Below are 22,874 nucleotides of genomic sequence, written 5' to 3'. Positions count from 1 at the left end.
AAAGCTCTCCGCACCAAAGGTTGCTAACATTTTATCAGCTTGTTTTTTACCGATGTATTGCCTTCAATGCTTACATTTGGACACGTTCCCGCAAACATGCTTAATGCAACAAAGTACCGGTGATGCGGCATATTGTGAAATAATTATTACAAGAGATGTTCAAATAAACCCCACAAGATGCAAGCAACCACAATGGAAAGGTCTTTCAAGCACGAACCTTGAGCGTGGTTTCGTATGGGTCATCAGCAGTGGTGAGCGGCAACCAGTCGCTCGTACTCGGACAGAGATCTCTGGTGATCTCCGGCCCTTCTACCATGCTTCGTTCGAAGCGTCCGGAGTGCCTCTTCTCCAAAACAAAGCGCAAAAGGTTAAGGCATAGTAGCATAATTATTAAGGCTCCGAAAAACGAAGTCGGTGAGACACACGTAAACAGGACGAACGTCCGTGTGGCGCCACATGATACTCTTCGAACCATGCAAAATATTCAATTTGAGTGAGCCCTCTAAATAGCTACCTGATAATGACAAAGTTGCGCGTGTTTGTCTTCTAATATATGTACAAATATACTAGATTTATTTATTTATTCATGACGTAAGCCTTTTTGATTTGCTTGCTATTTTCTATATATTCTGATTTCCTTTCGCTTTATGCGTCGTTTGTCTTTCGAGAGATTGGAAGGGTTGCCTTTGGAGGTGCAGTAGGAACAAGAACAACAGGAAAGAAGGAAAAGCGTACTTGAAATAATTGCTTTTTCTCTCTTTCCAGCTGCGTAGAAGAATTGCAAAAGGCAGAGAAGTGATAAAATAGAACTGTTTCTTTATGCCTGCCGACGCACAAAATATAAGCTATGTATGCATTTTGCATGAAAATAATGCGGTGCTTTGTGTAAGCATGGGCTTAATTTCTAAGCCTCAAACTTTATCTAGCTTCACAACATGGCAAGCGCACATAGTGCTAACCTGTAGACCGAAAGCTGGGGCAAGTGTCGGCTTTGTAGAAGCAAATATTGTATATCCTTGTCTTATTGGCGCGTTGACAACTTTCTCAGCGTGCTTCATGAATTTCTGGAGTCATTCTTAATTGGATAGGTCATCCGAAGGAGTACCGCTTGAGGTGACTACCGGGGGTACATGCCTCTTTAAATGGTTGGTAACAGATCCATGGCTCTTCGCATCAGACCTGTCTTCAGCTGTCATCTGATCGACCATGAAGATGTAGTAACCGTTCTCTCTATACATATCTTCTATCTCCACAGGAAGCGAGTCACCTTTGGACCCACTTCCGCCAAAGCCGCGGTGCTTTGACTTCTGTAATGTAGTCGCGGGCTCTCTAGACTCGACGTCTTCATTGCTGTCGTAACCCAAGTGTCTGTATTGAGCACGTCGCTTCCGTAAGTGATGATCCAAGGCCGTCGCCAAGCTGCTTGGGAACGGTTTTGAAGAATGGATTTCTCCGGAATCAAAGTCATTACGCTGTTCATAGCGTCTTCCAGCCCTACATACGGGGTCTCTAGTGCGCGGAACCAATCAGCCAAGTCTAGGGCGCTTAAGAAATGAACCTCTGTGCTTTTCCTTATCGGGGTTTTTCAGAAAGGGGGCCGTCAACTGATCTACCTGCGCCTCTCCATGCATGCTAGGGCTTCTGTCTATTCACTGGTGTTTCAATGGAATAGGGACAAAATGCTTGCATGGAGGCTGATCGGCAAAGCTCATACACGAAAATTCCCTGTGGCGGAAACGCCACAAGCCCAAGCGGTGAGAATTAGCAATACCACCATAAGCATTCTCAACTGTGTCCTCTCCGGTCAATAAGGAATGGTCGCGTTCCACATCAGAGTTCTCAGATTCTATGTTGTAGAGGCTTCACTGGCTGTCGAGCAGGGAATCCATGCTCGGTGGGTATCGAGTTCCGAGGAGTAGACCGGTGTATGCTGACTGTGTCAAGGTCAGAGCCACGACTGCCGAAACAACGGCAGCACGAAAAATCGGGAGAAAAAGAAAACATTCAAGCTTTTACTTACCACGATAATGGCACGGTGGACGAGTGTTCCAAAATTTCGAGTACTACATGTCCTGCGCAGTCATGTATATAAAAGGCGCAAATGCACTGCATCCCCAAGAAAAAAGCGTTTTCCATTGTTGTTGATTTAAGGAAAAATGTGCAGTCCCATAAGCAGCCTCACAACCCACTCATGAGTTAGAAGGTCTGTTAAAAAAACAAAAATCGGAACCTAGAAAGTTTGGTCGATGGCGCAGTGAGTTTTTCTAGTGGAATTATGGTTAGTATTAGAAAACGGCAGTCAGTACGCAAGTGAGAATTGGGAGCATGGAGGTAATTGTATCATTGAGGGGTTTAACATTTCAAGCGCTTAAGCATTTGAGATCTCGTAAGACGACGAAATGCGTTTTGAGCTGTTCAACTGTTTTAAATGATTTGCTGTGCACAGGACATGTGTCCATCTGGGCGCTGCCAGCATGAAAATTATGTCTTTTGCCAGAGGGTATGAAGCATTAAGCGCAATAAGTGGAGTGCACGAAATGTTCATCTCGTCTTCACACGTGTCTTATAATTTGTGCTGACTTTTTCTCTAAACATCCTGTCGGAAGCAAAATATATGGTACACAGGGCCTAGTAAAGTTACTGTTATACTTTGCATTGTAGACAACGGGTAGGCTACATTGGTAGCATGTATGCATCCTTACTTTATCAACTACTTAACTGTCAACAATGCTATTATTCGGCTATGACACATCAGTTTAGCGCAAATGCGCAAGGTAAAGAAAGTTTAATAAAATGTAAAAAAATGGTCATATTGCAGACACAAAGGAACCCCTACGGGGTTTCATTTGGAGCTTTGTGCTACAGTCAGCTGCGCGAAACAGTTTTTTATCCTTAGTCCCCGAACGGCGAACGCAAGATGATGTCACCGTTTAGAAACGTTGATATATTTTCAGCCATAGTCTCAATTATGCTTGGCCTATATTCTGGCACAGAAAGAGTACGCGCTGTTACTAGAAACCTAAACGGAAGGTGAATACCTTTATTGACACTTCGAAAAGGCTCACTCCGGCTTCAACTTTCTCAGGTGTGACGCGAGGCAGGGTGCTATAGACAGAGATATACACAGGATCTTGAGAGGTCAGCCCATTGCAGCCTAAAAGAGCAATATGTCGAGGGATAGTTCCAGAAGCTTCGAACGACGAGAATATACTACCTGGTGACCTGTATGTACCATTTATTTTATAATGAACAGCCGAGTGTCCTTCTCTACCAACCGCCTCTTTTTAATTCTCACAGGCCACAATTAAGATCGGCCTGTTGAGCGATAAGTTTCCATCAAATTATTTCACTGTTGCTTATCCAGTTGTTGGCGCCCCATGGTGCAAGCTAGCTTTCATCATGTTGACTTTGCTTTCGGGTGAACATATAGTACCAACTTGTATGTTGCTTTAATTGCTTCACCGAGTGGCCGTACGTAAGCCTTAGCGCTCGGCCACAGTATGTATATGTTCGTGTTGGCATCAGCTTACGGTGAACTTGAGCACGAATAAAGGCTAAAACTTAGACTCGGCTTGTAACGCCAGTATTAACTCTTTCTCAAGTAGTTGGTGCTTAGAGTCTGCGTTCGGCTCACGGGCACTCCCTCGGGTGCTCATTAAAAACTTTGTCTGGTAGTGAAACTAAAAGTACTATTTTTCTCTTCCAATATTTTGGATAAGTTAAGCAAGGAAGTAAGGTGTGGGATGTCTTAGGAGATCTGCAATATTTCGTTCCCGTTGAAAATTTTGCATGAGACTATGCCATCATGGGCTCCCACCTTATTACACAAAAATGCCGCCGAAAGCACAATGCACTAAAATTTCCTTTGAGACTGTATACTTTGCGACTGAATCCCCACACAAATACATTGCCACTAATTCCCCCTAATGCCCGTTCTTACTCAGGAAAGGACAATGGCAGTGGGAGATGAAACTGTAATAATTTGCTATTCAATATTTCATCGGACAAACCAAACTACCAAGTGATTGTCATCTTTATTTTAAATTTTCAATAATGCGGTTGCGTTTTTCAAGAAGAGTCTTTTCCGCTCAGTGCTACATTCTTGCACGATTACTTCCGACCAGCTAAAACATTTAGAGCGCAGCTGTTTGGCGTCCGTTCCTGGGTTTCGCGTCGTCGTCGGCGTTGTCGTCGGCGTTGTCGTCGGCCTCGTAACCAGCTCGCCGACGAATCTGCTCCGCCGCCGCGCATGCGCGCTGTCGACTCTCCGGGCGAGGGAGGATGATGGAAGGGAGGAGGAGAGACTGTGGAGGAGGGCTGGCTACACAAATGGCTCTTTGGCGTCCGTTCCTGGGTTTCGCGTCGTCGTCGGCGTTGTCGTTGGCCTCGTAACCAGCTCCGCCCCCCTTTCATCCCCCCAGCGCTAGCAGCGACCGACTGATACCGCTTTCGTGAGTCCGCTACCGCACTCACGAAAGACGTCGTGCACTTCCTGCAACTCGCATTAACCGTCCATCGATCCACACCGATGTTAGTAGTGGGGGACTTTAATGTTGACATAAAGACAAACAGCAATTTCCTAACGCTTATGCGGGAGAACATCCCGTTCCTCTCGCTCGTAACGCGTCCCACGGCTGTGACAACCTCGCGAGGCACTTGTATAGATCTCGTCTTTGAGAATCAAGCATTGGTGTACCAAGTCGAACATATATCAGTCTATTCTCCGACCACAAAGCTTCCTTCATGACTGTCAAGAACTGTTAGTGGAGTCTTTGTTAAAGGAATACGTGTGAAAAATAAAAAAAAAATTCTGTGATAGCGCATACATGTGTTGCTCGATTTCTTTGCCTCAATCTATCGAAAAGGTGAAACAGCTTATTTGCTGCGCTCAAATTTCGCATTAGGAAGTAACGTAATCGTCGGTAATTTTTTTTTTGGTTGAAACAACACATTAAAGCAGACTTTAAGATCCACATTTCATTTAGAATATCCTGAATGAAATGTGCATCCTGATTGCTTGTTCTCGAGCTCTTAAATAAATACGCTCCAAAATATTCGTCTTTCTTATATTGCCGTGACTACCCATGGCGGCTCTAATCGCAATATGCGTTCCCTGTCGTTCTAGTGTTTCTGAGACGATGAATTCAGAAAAACACTGATACATTCGCGTAGGACTATACCTGGGAACACATGAAATGACTTGACGAAATGTTGCACGTGATATATTTGAACAACAGGAACTGGCGCTGGTGAGCATGAATGTATTCGTTTGAGACGACTGCCCACCTATGTATTTAAATACCAAGTCATTAGTTTCGTGATGTTCTTCATGTTGGTATTAACAATCAGTGCGATGGGGACCCCACAAACCGGTCGATGAAAACGATGCAAGCTACTAGACAATTGTGCAATTATTGTATGGTAAGGCACGCACGTTTTGTAACTGCTTTCTTGGGGGTACATTGAAACCGGAAGGAATACCATGGGCACGGACAAGTAGATTTAAAAACCACTTATTGGTTCTACATTCACCACGCCTGCATCATCGTAGTGTAAGAGCTTCGCATGGCCAAGAGTACATCGAAAGAAATAAGACTGTTAGTGAACAAGGCCAAGCCCTGACTTACCTTATCGCAGCGGGGAGGCGAATCTGCTGAGGGATACAACAAATTTATTTGAATTTAACTGATTCAGGAAGAAACCTGAAACAAATGCACTTGGCTTACTGAGGGGCGTTTTCGAGCAAAGCATGACACCTATTGTTGGCATCCGAGTCAATGTATTCACAAAATTGATTTCATAATATCCTTTGCTAAAATGAAAAAGCTGATTGTGTTCGTGTTATTGAAGAAAAGTATGGTTCTGGATTATGGAGCTGGACACGAGGTCCATTAGGCACAAATAACGCTTGCGGTCCTTTTTATTGAACAAGAATCAGCAAAGAGTATTCTTCGAGCAAGCCATTGTCACCAGTGTACACAACAAAAATTGCGCCTTAACTATAATAAAAAGCGCCGAACAACAAAGCTGAACAAATAATTAAACCACCATGTAACTCACATCATCCTGAAATGATGCCCTTAGCACGTCCTAATTCACGCGGTTTATTAGATGAATGAGTGTTACTTCCTTCGATACGAAAGAGTCAGGATAGATCATTTTTTAAAGACAAAAGCTGCAAAAATTTGAATTACAGGGCCAAAACGTTTTGATCTGGGCCAGCAAGCACACTCTCTAGCGAGGCGAATTAAATCATCAACGGAAATTTAAGCAAGAAAGTCATCGAGGAACTCTTCCAAGGAAGGTTTCTTGCGGTAAAAAAGACAGTCACTCATGAGCAACATCAGTGGAGAAAGCTGCAAAGCACAAACACAAATTCATTCACTCTTTTCGCAACCACTGCCGCAGACGCCAGTACACTACGGTGCACACACACACACACGCAAGAAACCAAAATGTAATAGAAGACGATTAACGCCCAAGCACAAACTTCACAGCACGTATACTTCGCTGAAGCAGTTGCTCGACGCGGGGTTGAAGGGAACGCATTGTACCACAGTGACTTAAAACTTCAGGGAAGCTGGAACGAAGCGCCGAGCTTTCTGGAATCGAAGCCAGACACACAAAAACACCCAAGTCTAATAAATCACAGGATGTGCAAAAATTGGTTGTCACTTTCAGCTCCAGCACATATTACTTGCAAGTGGTGAACGTCATGATGACAGGCTTTCTTGAGTATACCGTAGTACTTGACAAAGCTATTGATGTTTGGTTAGAATCAACTGCTGGCCCTACAGCTAGCTGCCACTGCGCTCCATGTCCTAAAAGCAATTAGAACTTACATATGCCTCATTTTCATGTTTCTTTTCTTCTTTTCCTTTCTTATTTAGTATGCAGTCCAGAGAAACATACATGCCAACGTATGCAGTTTTCCAAAAGAAAGCAATTTGAAACTGCAAAGAATCGTGCTATGTGAGCCCCGTCAGCTAATTCGACATATCAGATAATCTGCCTTACGTTTCAGACATTAGCTTTTTGCGCTATATTTTTTGCAGTACCACTTAAATATTACAGATGCCCAGAACATGTTCAACCAGGAAAAAAAATTTCGAGGCACACTGGTGGCAGTCTGTACATCTTTCGCAAATTCTCAGGTTGCAGTAACAATGTTAAACACTTCATGAACATTGCATTTTCGTTGGATGGAAATGAAGGGAAGCAAGGTTATAAGTTATTTGTACAGATAAAAAGATCACATAAAGGTTGGTGACATCTGTACAAGTTGGCGAATGTCAACAGAAGGTTGTTAAAATCATATATTGATTGCCTTCAGCTTTTAGAGGCCTATGTTCATGCAAGTAGTACGGAATAAAAGACCGCATCCTTATGCATAAAAACATGCTGCTCTAAATTCCAGTTTTTGCTAAGCGATTGAGCTTTACTACGGAAGTGCCTTCATATTAGCTTGACATTATCATGAGGCTTGAGGTAGCATAGGCAGAGAACGAACACCAGGCAGCAAAGATCACCACTTTATCAGATACAATGACGGCATATGTTAATAGTGTTGCTACGCTGCAAATTTTTTTGTCATGAACGGAATATGTAGGTTGGCTTACTTAAATATTATTTACTATCAAGGCACACATAATTGCGAGGCGCTATCCGACGCTTGATGCTGCTGAAGCTTTATAACAAATGGCAAGAAAGAAATTGTTAATCTAAATTAATTAGATCTTCAAAGCATATCCTAGTTCTGCGAGAGGGATGCATTTTTTTCTGTACATATTTATGCAACAGAAATTGCATACCTCCGTATTGAGCGGTAAATGCAGTATTATCTGCATGAAGTATTACCCTTGAAAGCCCAAAGAAAAACAAATGATCCGCGACGCAGTTGAGTTTATTCTCGAATGCCTTTACTGCATTATACGAATTGCGTTGTCTTGCCCATCAGACAGGCCGCTCAGGAATTAAAGTGTGGCAGCAGTAATGTATAAAGGTCACACAAGTGACTTTGCGCAGTTAGTCATAACGTGTTAAGAAAACACTCAGGCTCTTTCAGCGAACTGTAACAAACCGAAACCATTGCATACCACATTATAGTACCATAGGCCCTTATCCGTTCTTGCTCCGGTGTAGTAGTTACACGGTCGCATGGTGCCGTGCGAAAGCATGGCGTTTCAGGAAACTACGGTTGAAACATTTATCTCGCGCCGTACGACATAATGAAATCTGCAGCGCTTTTGCCAGCCGGTGCATTCACACTCAGAAAGCGCTAAACCTGGAGCCCAGCTCTACTTGCATAGTACAACAGGAATTTCACCACGGTATCATTACACCACTCCAACTACAAATCCTGACTTCTGCATTCACGATGATAGCACGTTGTCCGGGTTGCTTTCATCGCAGGCTCAATCGAACATTCTACAGACCAAGTGGAACACGAAGCCAAGTCTTCAGATCCCGCGCACGTTTAAGGCACTCCAGTCTTCAGAACAACTCCACAAATTGTCACTCCTGCTTTTCTGTTGTCAGTCATACAGTGGTGGTGAGTGTCGGTTAATGTTTAAAGTTTGTGAAAGCGTGAGGAATGGCCGAAGAACCGATTGACGGCAATTTCCGACTGGTCTTCAGCGAAAATTCATGCAATCTAGTTCTTCGTTAGCCCAGCACTGGCTTTCGCTCGCGTATTCCTCGTGGTGATCTTGTGTGGCCACAGCGGAGCGTCTTGTTGCCGATCTCAGTGCTGAAGGCCTGCCTTGGTGGGCGAAGGGGAACAACACCTATAAGCACGTTAGTCTTTGCCGCATATGCGCAAGCCACTCCACACTGCGGCGGTATGACAGGTCTCGTCCAAGTTACAGCTGGGCTTTCCGCGGGTGGTGCTCCAACGAGCACCGAGAACGTGCGTTTTGCTTTTCTTAATGCCTGCAATTTTTGCATGTCAATATTGCTACGAATAATTTTCAGCCCTGCGCTCACAGAATTCCTAGGACTTGAATCTCTTCTTCGACTACGCCAAGTAGATCCCAGCACCACTAACTTACTTCTCTTTAGTAGCACCCCTCAGCGACTCCAATAAGGAACTGTTTGAGAAACACATTACTTCCGTGCATTCATGAAGACGATGAGATTGCCAGATTACAAGGTATTCGTAGAGAAATAACCGTGGAAAATTATTGCATGACCTCTGAGGTTATCCAGCACGGACCCCCCAATCCCTGACTCCATTATTATTAAGGCGTAGTGTCACTTCATTGAATGGGCGGAATTGTCACCAAGAATCCTTGTGATCGACAGACGACGAAAAACATTTATAGGACAAGATCTGTTATAGGGAGGTATAGGTAACGGCACAAGGCAGGCTTAGAAGCTACCAGCGGGAGAAAGAAGATTAAGCAGATATAGGCAGACTGCTAGACTGAAAAGCACGTATAACATACCTGATTAGCTCAACCAATCTAGGTGAGTATTTTTCACCACCCCGTTTCAGAGGGGATGCCAATAAGTCATCATCATAATCATCATCATCATCATTGAAGGGATCTTACATGCAAGTCTTTTAGAACATCATTTGCATGTAAGGCTCCGTAGATATTTGTGTTGATTTGGAGTTTTGAGTTGGTGAATAGTTTGGAACACACAGGTGATACGTTATCAGCGCTCAACAGCATATAATACCGAAATGCCGAAGGCAGTGCGCGGAGTGGCGAGGTCAGTGCGTGCGTATCTGAGCTGTTAGTTAGCGCTCACAAATCTATTGTCCCCGGCGCTGGGCCCGACGGTCTATGAGTCCTTGTGCACAGCACACGGCACGTGTTTGTGGCGCTGGCGTATAGTGAGCAATGCAACAGTCTTTGGCAAGAGTGCTTGCAGCGCTTGGGGCCGCTGCTTCGCGCGGCTCTCGGCCGACCGTGGTCACCTCTTGCGCTTGGCAGCCTCGTGCAACTGCTGGTGGAAGTTGCTGTGGTGGGCCCAGGCGGCCTTGACAATGTCAGCCCCTTTCTCGCCGATCATGATCGCCGGCGCGTTGGTGTTGCCCGACACGATCGTGGGCATGATGGAGGCGTCGATGACCCGCAGTCGTTGCACCCCTTTGACCCTGCGAGATGAAGAAGGGTACGCAATTAGGGATCTTGGGGCGACACTCACCGAGAGTGCATGCAGAGAAGCGCACCGGCAGTTGAATAAATCGTCGTGCTTAGGTGGCTAGGTGTAGCCACGCTGTACAGTCTTTTGTGTGATCACGACAGAGCTGCCGTTCTTCATTTTTGTCTTCCTATCGCGTATGGTAGCAAACTGGATGCCGATGCTGTCGAGCTTTCTGCCACGATTTTCTTAGCTTTCTTGCTGAATCCTTTCTGACACAGCACCCGTCGCGACATTAATGGGCGTGTGGCAAGCTGGGCGTTCCCATGGAACAAATTTCGCCGCTGCTATATCACTCGTTCTCAAGCATTAACCTCATCTTCACCATTCTATTCTTTAATTCGAAAGTAAGCCCTGTGGTATAAATTAGGCGAAGTCTCTTAGCGTCCGCATTCGCAAAAACATGGAAAATATCCGTTGCTGTCACTTTATTCCCAACGAGTCTTATTAAAGTAGAAACAGGGAAGATTTTGGGTACGCTGTAGATCGTCAAATGATAGAAACCCTTCACATATAAGCCAAGTCTTTGTATGTAATGCATACTGAAAAAGCTTGCGCGGAGACACGAATACAAGCTGAGAAAAGACAAGGACGAGTGCTAACTCACAACTGAAGTTTATTCCAAACACATGCACGAATAAATAGGAAAACCGAAACAGAATAAAACAAGGCTATCATCTTGAACATCACGTGTTATCCCGTGTACCCGATTGAGTTGGCCAAGAACCGAAACTCCCTATCAGAGAAGCGGACGGAAGTCTGACTGATGCACTTATCTCCGCTGATACTCATATGGAAGGCTTCCATGAGCTACCGCACGAGTTGATCCCTGTGCCCGAACAGAATTGTTGTTTAGTTGAACGGTTTGCATTGGGTCTTCTTTTTCCTATCGTTCTTGTCACACGTACGGCAATGCTTAGTGAGGTTATCAAGGGAATCTCCCCCAAGTAATCTTCGGTGTTCTAATCTTTCTAAATATCTCCTCCTTCAACTCTCTCTTTTTATCCCCTTTAACCTTTGCCTCCGTACACAGGGTAGCCAACCGGAACTAACTCTGGTGAACCTCCCTGCCTTTCTATGCATCCTTTTCTCTCTCTCTCCTAATCTTTCTTTAACGCGTCATCGTGATTGGCCCTTGCACAATGCGCCACAGGATAATGGCAACTTCGTTTGTCTTTGTGTCTCGGCGTTAACTTTTTCAGCATGAATTTCAACCAACTAGCCCAACCATCTGCTCTCCTTTGTATGGAAGGAGAAGACGCATTAAATCCTTTAATTAGGGCGTTTGGTTCCGCAGGCATATTAGATTCCCAGAAAGGAAGTGTCTAGCCTCCCATGAAGGTTTCTGAGCGAGGCCGATTCGGACAGTGAGCGGTGACATTTAGCAGCACTTGCTAATAGCCACGAATCGCTTGATCTAGTAAGAGTGAACTTGGTAGGTTTATAGACTTCCTACATTTTCTCCGTTCGGCCTTCTTGTTGATTTCCTTTTAACAACGTTAACGAAAAGACATTCTTGCACCACATGTAGCTCTGTGGCATACCCCCCCCCCTTCCCTCCCTCCTACGCACACATATGTTGAAGTAGGACACTCGGGCGAACCAATCGGCGGCATGCCTTTGCAATGATAGAGCTGTCTTTCCCACTGCGGTGGTACGAAGAAAATCCTTTTATTGTTTGTAAGCGCGCAAACACTCTATAAAGGTGCATTCTATCCAGCAGAATGCATGAACGATTATCTGAGACGCCGTCTGGGAAGGCCGACGCTCGCATCGAAAACCATGATAAGGTTCTGTAAATGACTTTTGGTGAATACCAACCGCGTCCCTCATGTTACTGGTTGTTACCCTTCGTATTTGTGACGCCATGGCTCTAAGAGCACTGGCCTTAGAGTTATGCGGTAAGCTGTGATGAAACTATCTTTATAACATACGTAAGCTGTAACTGCCGTCTGGGGCTCGGCGCGAAGTAAGCCAGTCGGCAGCCCTATAAGAACAGCGACAACATTCAGTAATCCCTCAGCAAATATTTAGCTGGCCCCATTGAAGACACAGCGCGCTTTTCATAAAGTACATACTGCTTTAGCTTACCTAAGCTGTGGGTCAACTACTGTGGTCGGGTCCCAAACTGGTCCCATCTTTGCCGTGCCGACAGGATGGTAAATAGTGTTGGTGAAGGATCGCGCCATGCACGCTAGGTTCTCGTCGCTTAGGTGCTTGTAGTGGTCGCATCCAGGGAACGGCAAGTCCCACATACGAACACCGTACTTCCTGAAAGCTGGCGCTTCGGCAACCGCCATTGAGAACTTCATTGCTGAAAACGAAGCAAGAATACAAGATGCAGACATTCAGAGTATGTTCAGATAAAGACTATCAATAGAGACCAAACTTTCGGTTACTAAACATGTGGGCTTCAGGCGCCTAAAAAACGCACTTAAAACTTCATTTTAGGCATGATAAGGGATGTATAAACTGTTCGCAAACCACGGCCTGTCTTGGGTATTGAAAGTACGTAGCTCATTTTCATAGCAAGAAAACTAACGTAGGGTTCACTAGCAAGGTCTTGTAATACAGCAACCGTATTGTGCAATTCATCGCTTCACAGGACGTTGCTAGGTTCACGAGAGCCCGCGTTTTTGCCAGTCCTACTAAAACAGCAAACACCCTTAATACATTTCTTCGGATTCAATGAGCTGACATTGTATGTTTAATTGTTAGTTTCCTTAAAATGTCGCATTAATGGTGTAGCAAACACGAAAGACGCAATACAGGCCAGGAAAGCTGCTAAACGGTTAATGAGACGAGCTAAAGTCCGTGACTAATGGATTGAAATCAACAAATGTTCCAGTATAAAAAAAGTCTAATAGTGTAAGTTTACGAATATTTGTAAGAGTCATAAGGACTATAGCGGAATGTTATCATCTCTACGTTTTGGGTTTCAATACTGTGCTATTTCTCATCAGAATGAATTTGCAGGTTCAAAACGAAAGCCTAAGAACGATAGAGCTAAATGGAGTGCTTAAGTATGATGCCGTCACGTACTCTGGGATTCTTGAATGCGCGCCAGTGAAAACCTCTGAAGTTTCTCTAAGCCAAAAAAAATTGCTTCTGCTCTAAGATAATCTAAAAATTTTGCACAAATTTTCTCGACAGTTGCTACAACACACATTGCATGGATTAAATTTGCTTTACGGTACGGAAGCTGTGTTCCGACTCGCCAACTGTTCACAAAAACTCTTCCTTGGGTGATTTTGGTGTATCGCTGCTGCTTCATTTATTGCAAAATGATTCCTCTGTAATCACGCCCTGGAGCATATGATTCTGTACATCTTCATATGATCTTATTACATTAGAGAGAGTGGGAGATGGAGTGGCAAGGGCAGAGTCAACTGCTCATCTATTGCGTAATTTAGATGGGCCCGCATCGGCTTGTATATCTGTGCAACCATAGAAAGAGTGGAGGCAACGAAGAAGGGGACCGCGTCAGTACAGCCCACCGTACTTGCATTGGACTTCGTGCACTTCCTCCAAACCCATGCGCTGCGCAATCCACAGTCAGCAGTCTCTCCGAGTTAAAAGTCTGCCATACAACTTTCTCAAAATGCTGCGCATTTCTCCATCAAATCGCCACCTGCAGAGTAAAGCGGAGCTGCGCGTCCACTACCGGCAGAGGAAACACGGCGGTGATCTTTCGCTCTCTCGCATTCCTCACCACTCTCAGGCAGGTATGAGAGGTCCTCAAAAAGGCAACGAAAGCACTTGTTTGTTTGGTCCCATTGCCGGGTGTGTATACATATATATTCGTAAGAAAAGGCGTCTGAAGATATTGGCAGGTCTTCTGGAAGCTTTTAACCAAATGTGCTTTCGAAACAAAAACAGAGCCTCCTAAAAGTGTTTTCAGATGATATGCAGATATTGACATTCATAGCCACAATGGACAGAAATAAGAGTTCACAGGCGTGCACAGTGAATTCATTGCTAAGCCACTTCTTTGCCCATAATTTGTGCTCAAGCAGCAAAAGGGCGGAGCCCTCACGTGCGCACGAATAGCCAGTTACCTATAATTCAGTCTCTAGTTTTCTATGAGGTAGGAGTTACATAGAGGCAGGCGACAGGTCGTGGTATCCCCGTAGCCTTAGGTTTGTTCGATTCAGAAAAAGGTGCACGGCACTACAAACGAAAAGGTGCAGGGGGTGCCAGTTATGGTGTGCCGGGCTGCACCCACTCGCTGCGGAGTTCAAGGGTGCACTGCACCGGGGCGGCACCTTGCCTTGCACCTCGTTCAATCGTGCAGCGAGGTGCAGGGTGCACCGCTGCACCTTGGAGAATCGAAGGCCTAGGTGCAGAAGGTGCAGAGAAACTTCGCTGAATCCAATAGACCTTTTGACGTCGCGCTGCCGAACTCATGGTCGGGGGTGCGATCGTCACCCCGGCGGCCATATTTCGATGGTGACGAAACGCAGAAGTGCTCCACGTACATAAATTTAGCGTCACGTTAAAGAACCACCGTTGGGGAACGTTAATTCCAATGATTGTGGCTGTATGAACTTGATTTTATTATTTATATATTGCGAGAGGCGCAGCAGAAAGAAAGAAAGGCAACCCACATGTAGTACTAGGCCTATTCTAGAAACATAAAGCATATTAACCCGTTGAGGCGCCCAACCATAAGGACAGATTCTGTGACAACACTACCGTGTGCATCTCTAGCATCAGTCGGCGATGTGCTTGCGCACCTGCTTATGCCTCGAGGGGTAGTGTCACTTAGCGTACCTGCCTCGCAAACGTCTGGAGCTGTTCATGTCATAGTATACCTAATTCATGATTTTATTCTTCTTTTCGGTTTTGTTCATGCAGCTGCAAAAAAATAAATTATGACTTTTGCGCTGTTCAAATGTAAACGAGGAATTTAAACTGCGTAGTATTTATTTAATATAGTTCAGTTCCTCCCTGTGAAGCAAGAACTCTTGTATAGCGAAAATGCGAAAGTGAAAAATGTAATTGTAAACAGCGTGTAAATGATACGAAAGGCAACAGAAAACGCCCCTGGCGTACACTGAGGCATTCCTGGTTGTACGCTTTATTGCCTCCGTTTCCGCTTCGATTGCGAAATGAAACCTTAATTTAAAATCAGTGACAACGATGTTGCTGGTGTTCATGTCGTTATGCTTCTTTCGGCGGTCTACTTCGTTCTTGTTAGCGTTGTACTACGCAGTGATGTAGCTAAGAAATCCAAAATAATGTTCCGCGGCTGCAAACGTTTTTTTTTTTTCAAAAAAGCTTGCGGTGATTAGTGCTTGCTCACCATCAACTAGTGTCATGATGTCGTCTGGGTGACTGAGGTACTTTGGGTCCAGGAGAGGCGGGTCGTGCGGGTTCCGAGACCGCAACTTGATGAATCCTCGAGATTTGGGTCTCAGCAGCACCGGATACACGGACATCGTGTCCGCGTAAATGTAAGGAGCGTAAACTTTCTCCCAAAGCTGCAAAAAAACGCAACGAAGGGGGACATTGAATGCTATGTTAAATGCGTGAGCATGTGGCATACACTAGAACGCCTGGATCACTTTTGCCTTAATGCCAAATGATTCAGCAAACGCGACAAAGGAACCTACTTTAGGTAAGATAGGCAAAATGCGATTAAATTTGTGTGTGCTTAGAGTGCTAAAGGGGTGCTTGACATGGCGTTATAGTGGATGGTATGTAGGAGATTTGGGCGTTTTAAAAGTTTCATGTAGGTTTCGTGTAGCCTACTTAAATGTAATTTATTTCTTTGACTAAAGCTTAGTAGTTTAGCGTATGATGTGTGTGGTTCGGTAGGTCACCTGCTAAAAAGTGCAAGGGAGTCTGCTATCTGTCTTTATATAGACAGATATCTAAAAAAGACACGCAGATGAAGCCACAAAATAAAATATACAGTCAAAGATGTCGGGAAGAAAGCCATTTCAAATGTGCAGGGCAATTTTCACATTTCCGTTGACACATTTTTGCGCTTTTGTCCAAGAGAGCAAAAAGTAACGATGAACTGAAACAAGAAGGTTCGCTTTAGCTGCAAATGCAAGCAGACCGCTAGTTCCAGTAACTGCTAGAATGCCAAGGCGAGCTTGGTATTATAGGACGGCATTCATAGATATGTCTATTACTTTATAAATTTTGGTTGTCATAAGGATTGAAGTCATATCTCTTGATTCTATTCGTTTTTATCATCCAGTGCTCATGGCCGACCGATGTCGGTGATAACGTGGGGTTAGCGTTGCTCGGGCCCCTGACAAAGCGCTAAGCGGAATAGCGTTGTGATAGAACTCTTACATAATCCCGGCTTTTCAGTCAACCGGTGCTTAGCAGCCTGAAAGTGCCTAGCAGCCAGAACAGAAGTGACGTAGCGTTCTGAACATATTGGAAAGTAGTGTCGCAAGCACGGAATGTTACATCTCTGAAGATATCCATACCTCGTCAGCAATTCCTTGGGTACGCCTGAATATCTGACCTCCGTCGGATACAGGCGACCCGGACAAAAAGTGGATTTCGATGTCCGGCCAGTCCATGCTTTTGTTGGCGTACTTCGTGTTGATGAATGCCAGACCTTCAACACCGCCCAGAAGTGTCAGAGGGCCTGCAAGAACGCACAGATGCCAACAGAAAGCATCGTTTACCGTTCTGTAACGTCAGCAGACCATTGAATGCGAATTCACTTTCAGAGTTCAAGAAGACTAATGCCATATTGACGCAACAAGGCATCATGGTGTGACGAGACAGAGCCTGCGAGCGAAGGTTATAAAATTCTTGGTTGCATCATGCTGAGATTGTTGCGCTCTGTGTTAAGCACCGATTACATGACGCTAAAACTTCGAGAAGCACTACCTTTTCCAGTTACTGCTATTATACTGTCACATTGCACCAGATAATTGACAAAACAAAATTCTGTTGGAGGAGGTCGATTGTGTTCATGTTAAATGATGCCACGCCAATTGAAACTGCAACAGTCACCTTTCTTCTAGCTAAATCTGCTTGATGAAAGTTAGGTAGGATCTTCATTATAAAGGGATTGCTTAATTCTGTGTGATTTCTATTACGGGCTAGAAGTTTGCATACAAGCTTCGTGGTCGATGCACATGGCGTATGCAAGATTGAAAAATTATTTAGGAGAGTTGACGATACCCCTTATGCGATCGCGATATGTCTACGCACGTCGTATCGAGGAATGTGCGTTAGCCACAATGACTCGAAGAATAAAAGAAAGCTCAAGCACTGCTTTTTTACGTACCTCATACCTCAATGCTCGGAGCATATTAGCAGGGACACCAGGTGTTGCGACAAACTTGGAAAAGAGTATGATAGTGGTGAACGCTAGCCACCTTCTCATAAAAGCTCAGGAAACTTCCAAATTCTACATTATCATGAAATCGTGTTGCACCATGAAGTACCATATTATCGAAGGGATCGTGAAATAATTTTAAACATTACTGCGTAAGTTTCACACTGTTACTGTGAGGTACTATGGTCAAACTAAGCTTCTTGTGCGTTCTTACTGAGTGACGACACTATCAGAACGTAAATTTTCACTTTATCTGAACGTCAACTGGTGCAAAAAGGTATGCTTTTCTTGCAGTACATGCAGAGATTCGGTAAGGTGTCACTCCTCCATTTTCCTATTTTGCTGAAGAAAGCATTCGGGCAGATTGATGGTTCCATTGTATTATGTGAAATCATGCGTACTGTTACATTGCAATAACTGGTAGCTAATCAACAAGCGACAAATGGCGAAAAGTGTTTTGGTTTGATCAGGTGCTACAACTATTTAAAAGCGTAAACATGGAGCCACGAAAAGCTTCAAAATTGAGGACAATGTGCGGCAAAGTATAGCAGACATTCAAATGACCAAGTTTTCAGCATCACAAAACACTGCATTCAGTCAAGTGAATGTTGATTCACCTGGAACTTAAACATACGATCTTGCTACTGCGATCATTGGGATTCTTTAACGGTTAATTATTTTGAACTGCACCATTAAGCGGATTTTCAACGAACTACGTGTGCGATTCGCACTTTCTTAAACCTAATTTTCCGAGAACATTTGCACATCGTCTTTTGTGGTGGCTCACCTTTCCCTACGGTGAGATAGAGAAGGATTTGTTTGAGGTTGAAAACTCGAGTCTGGATCATAGACACTGGCTCCTCAACTAGGAAGTTCATGCCGCCAGGGTAGATGTGGTCTTGTAGATTGTGTCCCACTGGTAGATCAGCGATGACGGGAATCTAAGCAAAAAGAGCAAACACGTTATGCGACGTTCATCGATATAAGGAGTTTAAAGAGCTAACTCCACCAATAGAAGCCAACAGGGTGATTATAGCTGTGGCACAACCCTTACTCCACTCTGGAGCGACCACACCAAGACCACCCCAAGTATCGCCTCTGGCGACTTCTATTCGATGACTATGTTTTCGTTGTTGTTTTAGCTGGCAAAGAGATACATTTGCTTGGTAAACTAATGCTTGAATATTAAAATATCCAGCTATATTATGCTGAAGACTACTGCAGTTACGTGCATTAGGAGTGGAAAAAGTTTGTAGCACGCTTAAGCTTAGCCTTTAAAAGTGGAACGCAATAGAATTGAAAGATACCTGACTGCTTTTCACGCTTCCCGGCAACTGGAGAGTATGTAACCGTAATGTTCACCCGGAAACGCTGGCTGCGAACACTATGCATGAAGGCCGGCTTTGTGGTAGAAACGCGGCCTCTTGCGTGGGCCGCGATGCGGCGGAGGCGAGCGCCAGCCAGAGGTATTGCATACGACCTACTAGAACTCCAGACCTGCACAGATATCCGGTTTCTATGGGAGCCACTTGCGCCCACTATCGTTCTACCATTGGCCGTTGGTGTCGCTTTTATAACCTGTTCGTACAGGAGCCTACGACAACGTAGACCGCAACATTTTGTGGCATATCCTGGAAGGGGAAGGCTTAGGTAACGATTGTATACAGCTTTTGAGAGAGATTTACCTAGAATATACCGTTTGCGTTGAATGGGAAGGGATGAGGAGCGAGGAGAAAGTTCATATCAACAAGAGACTGAGGCAGGGGGTGCCCTTTATCCCCGCTGTTGTTTATGATGTACATGGTGAGGATGGAGAGGACGCTAGAAGGAAGTAATATCGGGTTTAATCTCTCATACAAACAGGCGGGTACAGTAATAGAGCAGCACACCCAGGTTTATTTTATGCGGACGACATTGTGTTGCTAGCTAACAAGCAAAGTGATTTGCAACGTCTGGCTAATATCTGTGGACAGGAAGGCAACGATTTAGGTTTGAAGTTTAGTGTTAGAAAGTCAGGTGTTATGGTATTCAATGAAAACAGTGAAGAGACAGTGGAGATACAGGGCCAAGAAATACCTCGGGTAACAGAATATAAATACCTTGGTATATGGATAAACGAAGGCAATTGATATATGGAAACACAGGAAAAAACCATAACAGTAAAAGGGAAGAGAAATGCAGCCATAATGAAGCACAGAGCGCTATGGGGATACAATAGGTACGAGGTCCTCCGAGGTATGTGGAAAGGTGTAATGGTTCCAGGACTTACTTTTGGAAATGCGGTTGTTTGCTATAAATCAGGGGTACAATCAGGACTCGACGGGAACCAAAGGTCAGTGGGTCGCCTCGCATTGGGCGCTCACGGGAAGACTACAAATGAAGCTGTGCAGGGTGATATGGGCTGGACTAGTTTTGAAGTGAGGGAAGCTCGCAGTAAAATTGAGTATGAAGAACGGCTGAGGAATATGGAAGAACGTAAATGGGCTGGGAGAGTGTTCAGGTATCTGTGCAGGAAAAACATTGATTCACAGTGGAGGAAAAGAACTAGGAAGCTTACCAGCAAGTATGCGGCCTGTAGGGTGGACAACACAACAACAAAGGCCAAGCGGAAAGTCAGAGAAGCTGAATTAATCTCATGGGTGGCGGCAATGGAAAAGAAACCTGCCATGAGTAACTACTTAAGAGGAAAAAACGAAATCAGGAAAGAAACCATTTATGATAACTCAAAGGGAAGCTCATTACTTTTCGAAGCGAGATCAGGATGCCTTAGAACACGCACCTATAAAGCGAGATATAAGAAGGAAGAAGAAGCATGTGCTTGCTGTGGTAAAGCTAGGGAAACTACGGAGCATGTTTTATTAGAATGTGAAGACATCTACCCAGCGGTCGATTTAGGCACCACTGGCCTCCTTGAAGCCCTTGGGTTCAGAGGGAGCAGTGGTAAAGCAAACATGTCCGCAATAGACATTAGTAAGAGGCGACTGGAGGATTGGTGGAAGAAAAGTAGGGAAACGACAAAAGACGGAGACGTACAAAAGCACAGTTCGCAATAGGGGATCAGAAAATTTGGGCGTGGTAGTTCATAGTGTTTTTTGTGTGTCTTTTTTCATTGTTTAACCTAGGTAGAATATTAGGCAGTATAGTAGCAAGAGCTTGGTGGCGCAACCAACCGCCCCGTTCCAAAGGGGATGCTCATAACATCCATCCATCCATCCATCCATCGTCTGCTACTCTACAGTTGATTGGTGCGGCGTTGTAATTAGTACGGCGGCTGTTGTGTTGTGACGAACTGCTTGTCTAGTTGATGATTTTCGCCAACACAGTGACAGTGATGTCACAAGGCTTTCATCGGTCACTTGGCTCCAAAAGTTTACTGCCTGAACCTAAAAAATGTCGGAGCGTGTAGTCCGCTGCTCTCTGAAATAGCGTTAAATAGCCGCTCCTGTTGCCTTTTTCAGGCAGATTATTATGTCACATTGTTTACAGAGTTCGTAACGTGCACAACAGTTTCACTCTATATGTTGCAAAATTCACTTCTGCGCTCTTTAGAAACTTGAAACCACCGTAATGTTCGACGACAGAACGATTACCGCTCATTTTAACTCTTAAAAGTTGTTTGTGAATCCGTCGTGAGTTCTATCAGAAAGGATAAGCATAAGCTTGAAATGGTTCAGGGGCGAGCAGTACGGTTCATTTTCAACAAGTTTAGGTCCACTGATTCGCTGTCACAACTATGACCGGAAACCATATCCCTACCTTAGAAGCACGAAGAACTGTGGCACGACTAAAATTTCTCTTCACGATGTACGACAAGTCGCTTGAATTTAATGGACGAACATACATTCAACGTTACCTGTCACGCGCGTCTCGGCAACATCACACTCACAACTTGCTCGCTTTCCGTGCACGCACTAAATTGTTTAAAAATTCACTCTTTCCTCTAGGCTAGAAAAGGGAAATTTCTTGCCGTTGATCTAGCATTATAGCTGCCACCTATGCTCCTTGTTTACAATACTTGCACACCACTCCTCCTCCTCTACTTTCACTATTCAAACGCAAAGCGTTCGCAAATTTCTGTTTTCTTTCTATATTTGTGAATGTATTCATTTACCGCCAATACGAGCACTTTGTGCCTGCCGAAATGGAAGCACGAGCGCTGAACACATCGCAGAGGCAGGCGACAACGAACAGGTTATAACTAGCGCCACTCTGCTTGTCCGTTCTGTCCCTGGCGTCAAAAGAGGCGAACTAGACCAGGCGTGCAGGAGCAGGGAGATCTGTGCAGGTCTGCAGTTCAGTAGGTCCTGGTATTGCAAGGAACTGGGCGCACTGCACCGTGGCCCTAGAGACATTTGTTCAGTAAATTTTTTGCGTCACGTGGATGGCCTGGGTATGGGTGGTTCAACAATTTTCTTGCCGAAATGATGTCGGACGCCAGATGCCGAAGTGGCACACTTGATCGACGCTGATGCCGGATTTTCTGCGACACGGGCTCCATCACGTACGGCATTGAAACACAAAATTTTGTAGTAAGTAAGCTTATACTGACTGACACTACACGAATCATATTTGGGAATGCGATTAGTTGGTATTGTATTTGCAATTGTAACAGCACTCTTAAGAGACCGATTGCGACATTTTGGGTACGGTCCGTCAATACTCAGTCGGTAAGTTCAGTGCCAGTGAAATGAAGGGGTTAGTGCTTCGACGATTATCGGCAGTGCCGGTAGGTTGCTCACGACTCCATAATCTCAGAGTTACCTTCTTGCTTTGTGAGACGTACGCGTATCTTTAGTACAGAACACAGAGTAAACAAATAATCAAGAAGTTCACCGTTTCGGTCGGCATCCAGATTTGTCTGAAACCTTGCGGCTGGTACACAGACCTAAACGTAGACGTTTCATACATGCATGCAAATGATTAAGGCTTCAGCTTACGTTTCTGGCTTACAAAGTGCAATTACAGTGTTGCTCCTTCAGTAATCTGTCCTTTATCTGCTCTCAATGCGGCGCTTCCCATTTGCGTCAGCAGTCCACGGACTTTTATGAAGAAATATAAACGGCTCTTTGTTCCGAAAATGTTCGAAAAAATAGCATATGGCATGTAACACCATTCCGTGTGTTCGAGCAGGTTACCGGAAACGGCGGACGATGATCGCGCAGTAAATCGCACTGTTCCATTGTCCAATTAACTAAGCTATTGTCGTTAGGTCTTCATGAGTTACTTCAGAGAGAGAGAGAGTGGTTTATTTTCAGTATAGTACTTTTACATGCGTGTTGAAATTAAGAAATTGAAGCCAGTTAGTAAGAGCAATAATGTCTCAACAGATATCATGGAATCATCTTCAGTAAAAACAAAGCGAAAATTTTTCATGTTTTGCAAGAAAATACAAAGTTATTCTACATTG

The 22,874-nt window shown here is 44.5% G+C and overlaps 1 protein-coding gene across 1 annotated transcript in view; it reads right to left on the bottom strand.

The window, feature by feature from the left end:
• Nucleotides 1-5,902: 5,902 nt before the first annotated feature.
• The window catches only part of LOC139050978 (glucose dehydrogenase [FAD, quinone]-like), a 100,984-nt gene continuing 84,012 nt past the window's right edge, over nt 5,903-22,874 (bottom strand). Inside the window, exons 7-11 of the mRNA XM_070527907.1 lie at nt 18,255-18,408; nt 16,602-16,765; nt 15,458-15,635; nt 12,244-12,466; nt 5,903-10,105 (exon numbers count right to left, since the gene is read on the bottom strand). Coding sequence (XP_070384008.1) covers nt 9,922-10,105; nt 12,244-12,466; nt 15,458-15,635; nt 16,602-16,765; nt 18,255-18,408 — 903 coding nt within the window. The 3' untranslated portion in view covers nt 5,903-9,921. The remainder of the gene's footprint in view (nt 10,106-12,243; nt 12,467-15,457; nt 15,636-16,601; nt 16,766-18,254; nt 18,409-22,874) is intronic.

This window comes from Dermacentor albipictus, chromosome 10 (assembly GCF_038994185.2).
Source record: "Dermacentor albipictus isolate Rhodes 1998 colony chromosome 10, USDA_Dalb.pri_finalv2, whole genome shotgun sequence".
Lineage (NCBI taxonomy): Eukaryota > Metazoa > Arthropoda > Arachnida > Ixodida > Ixodidae > Dermacentor > Dermacentor albipictus.
This window is presented reverse-complemented; position numbering and strand designations above follow the sequence as displayed.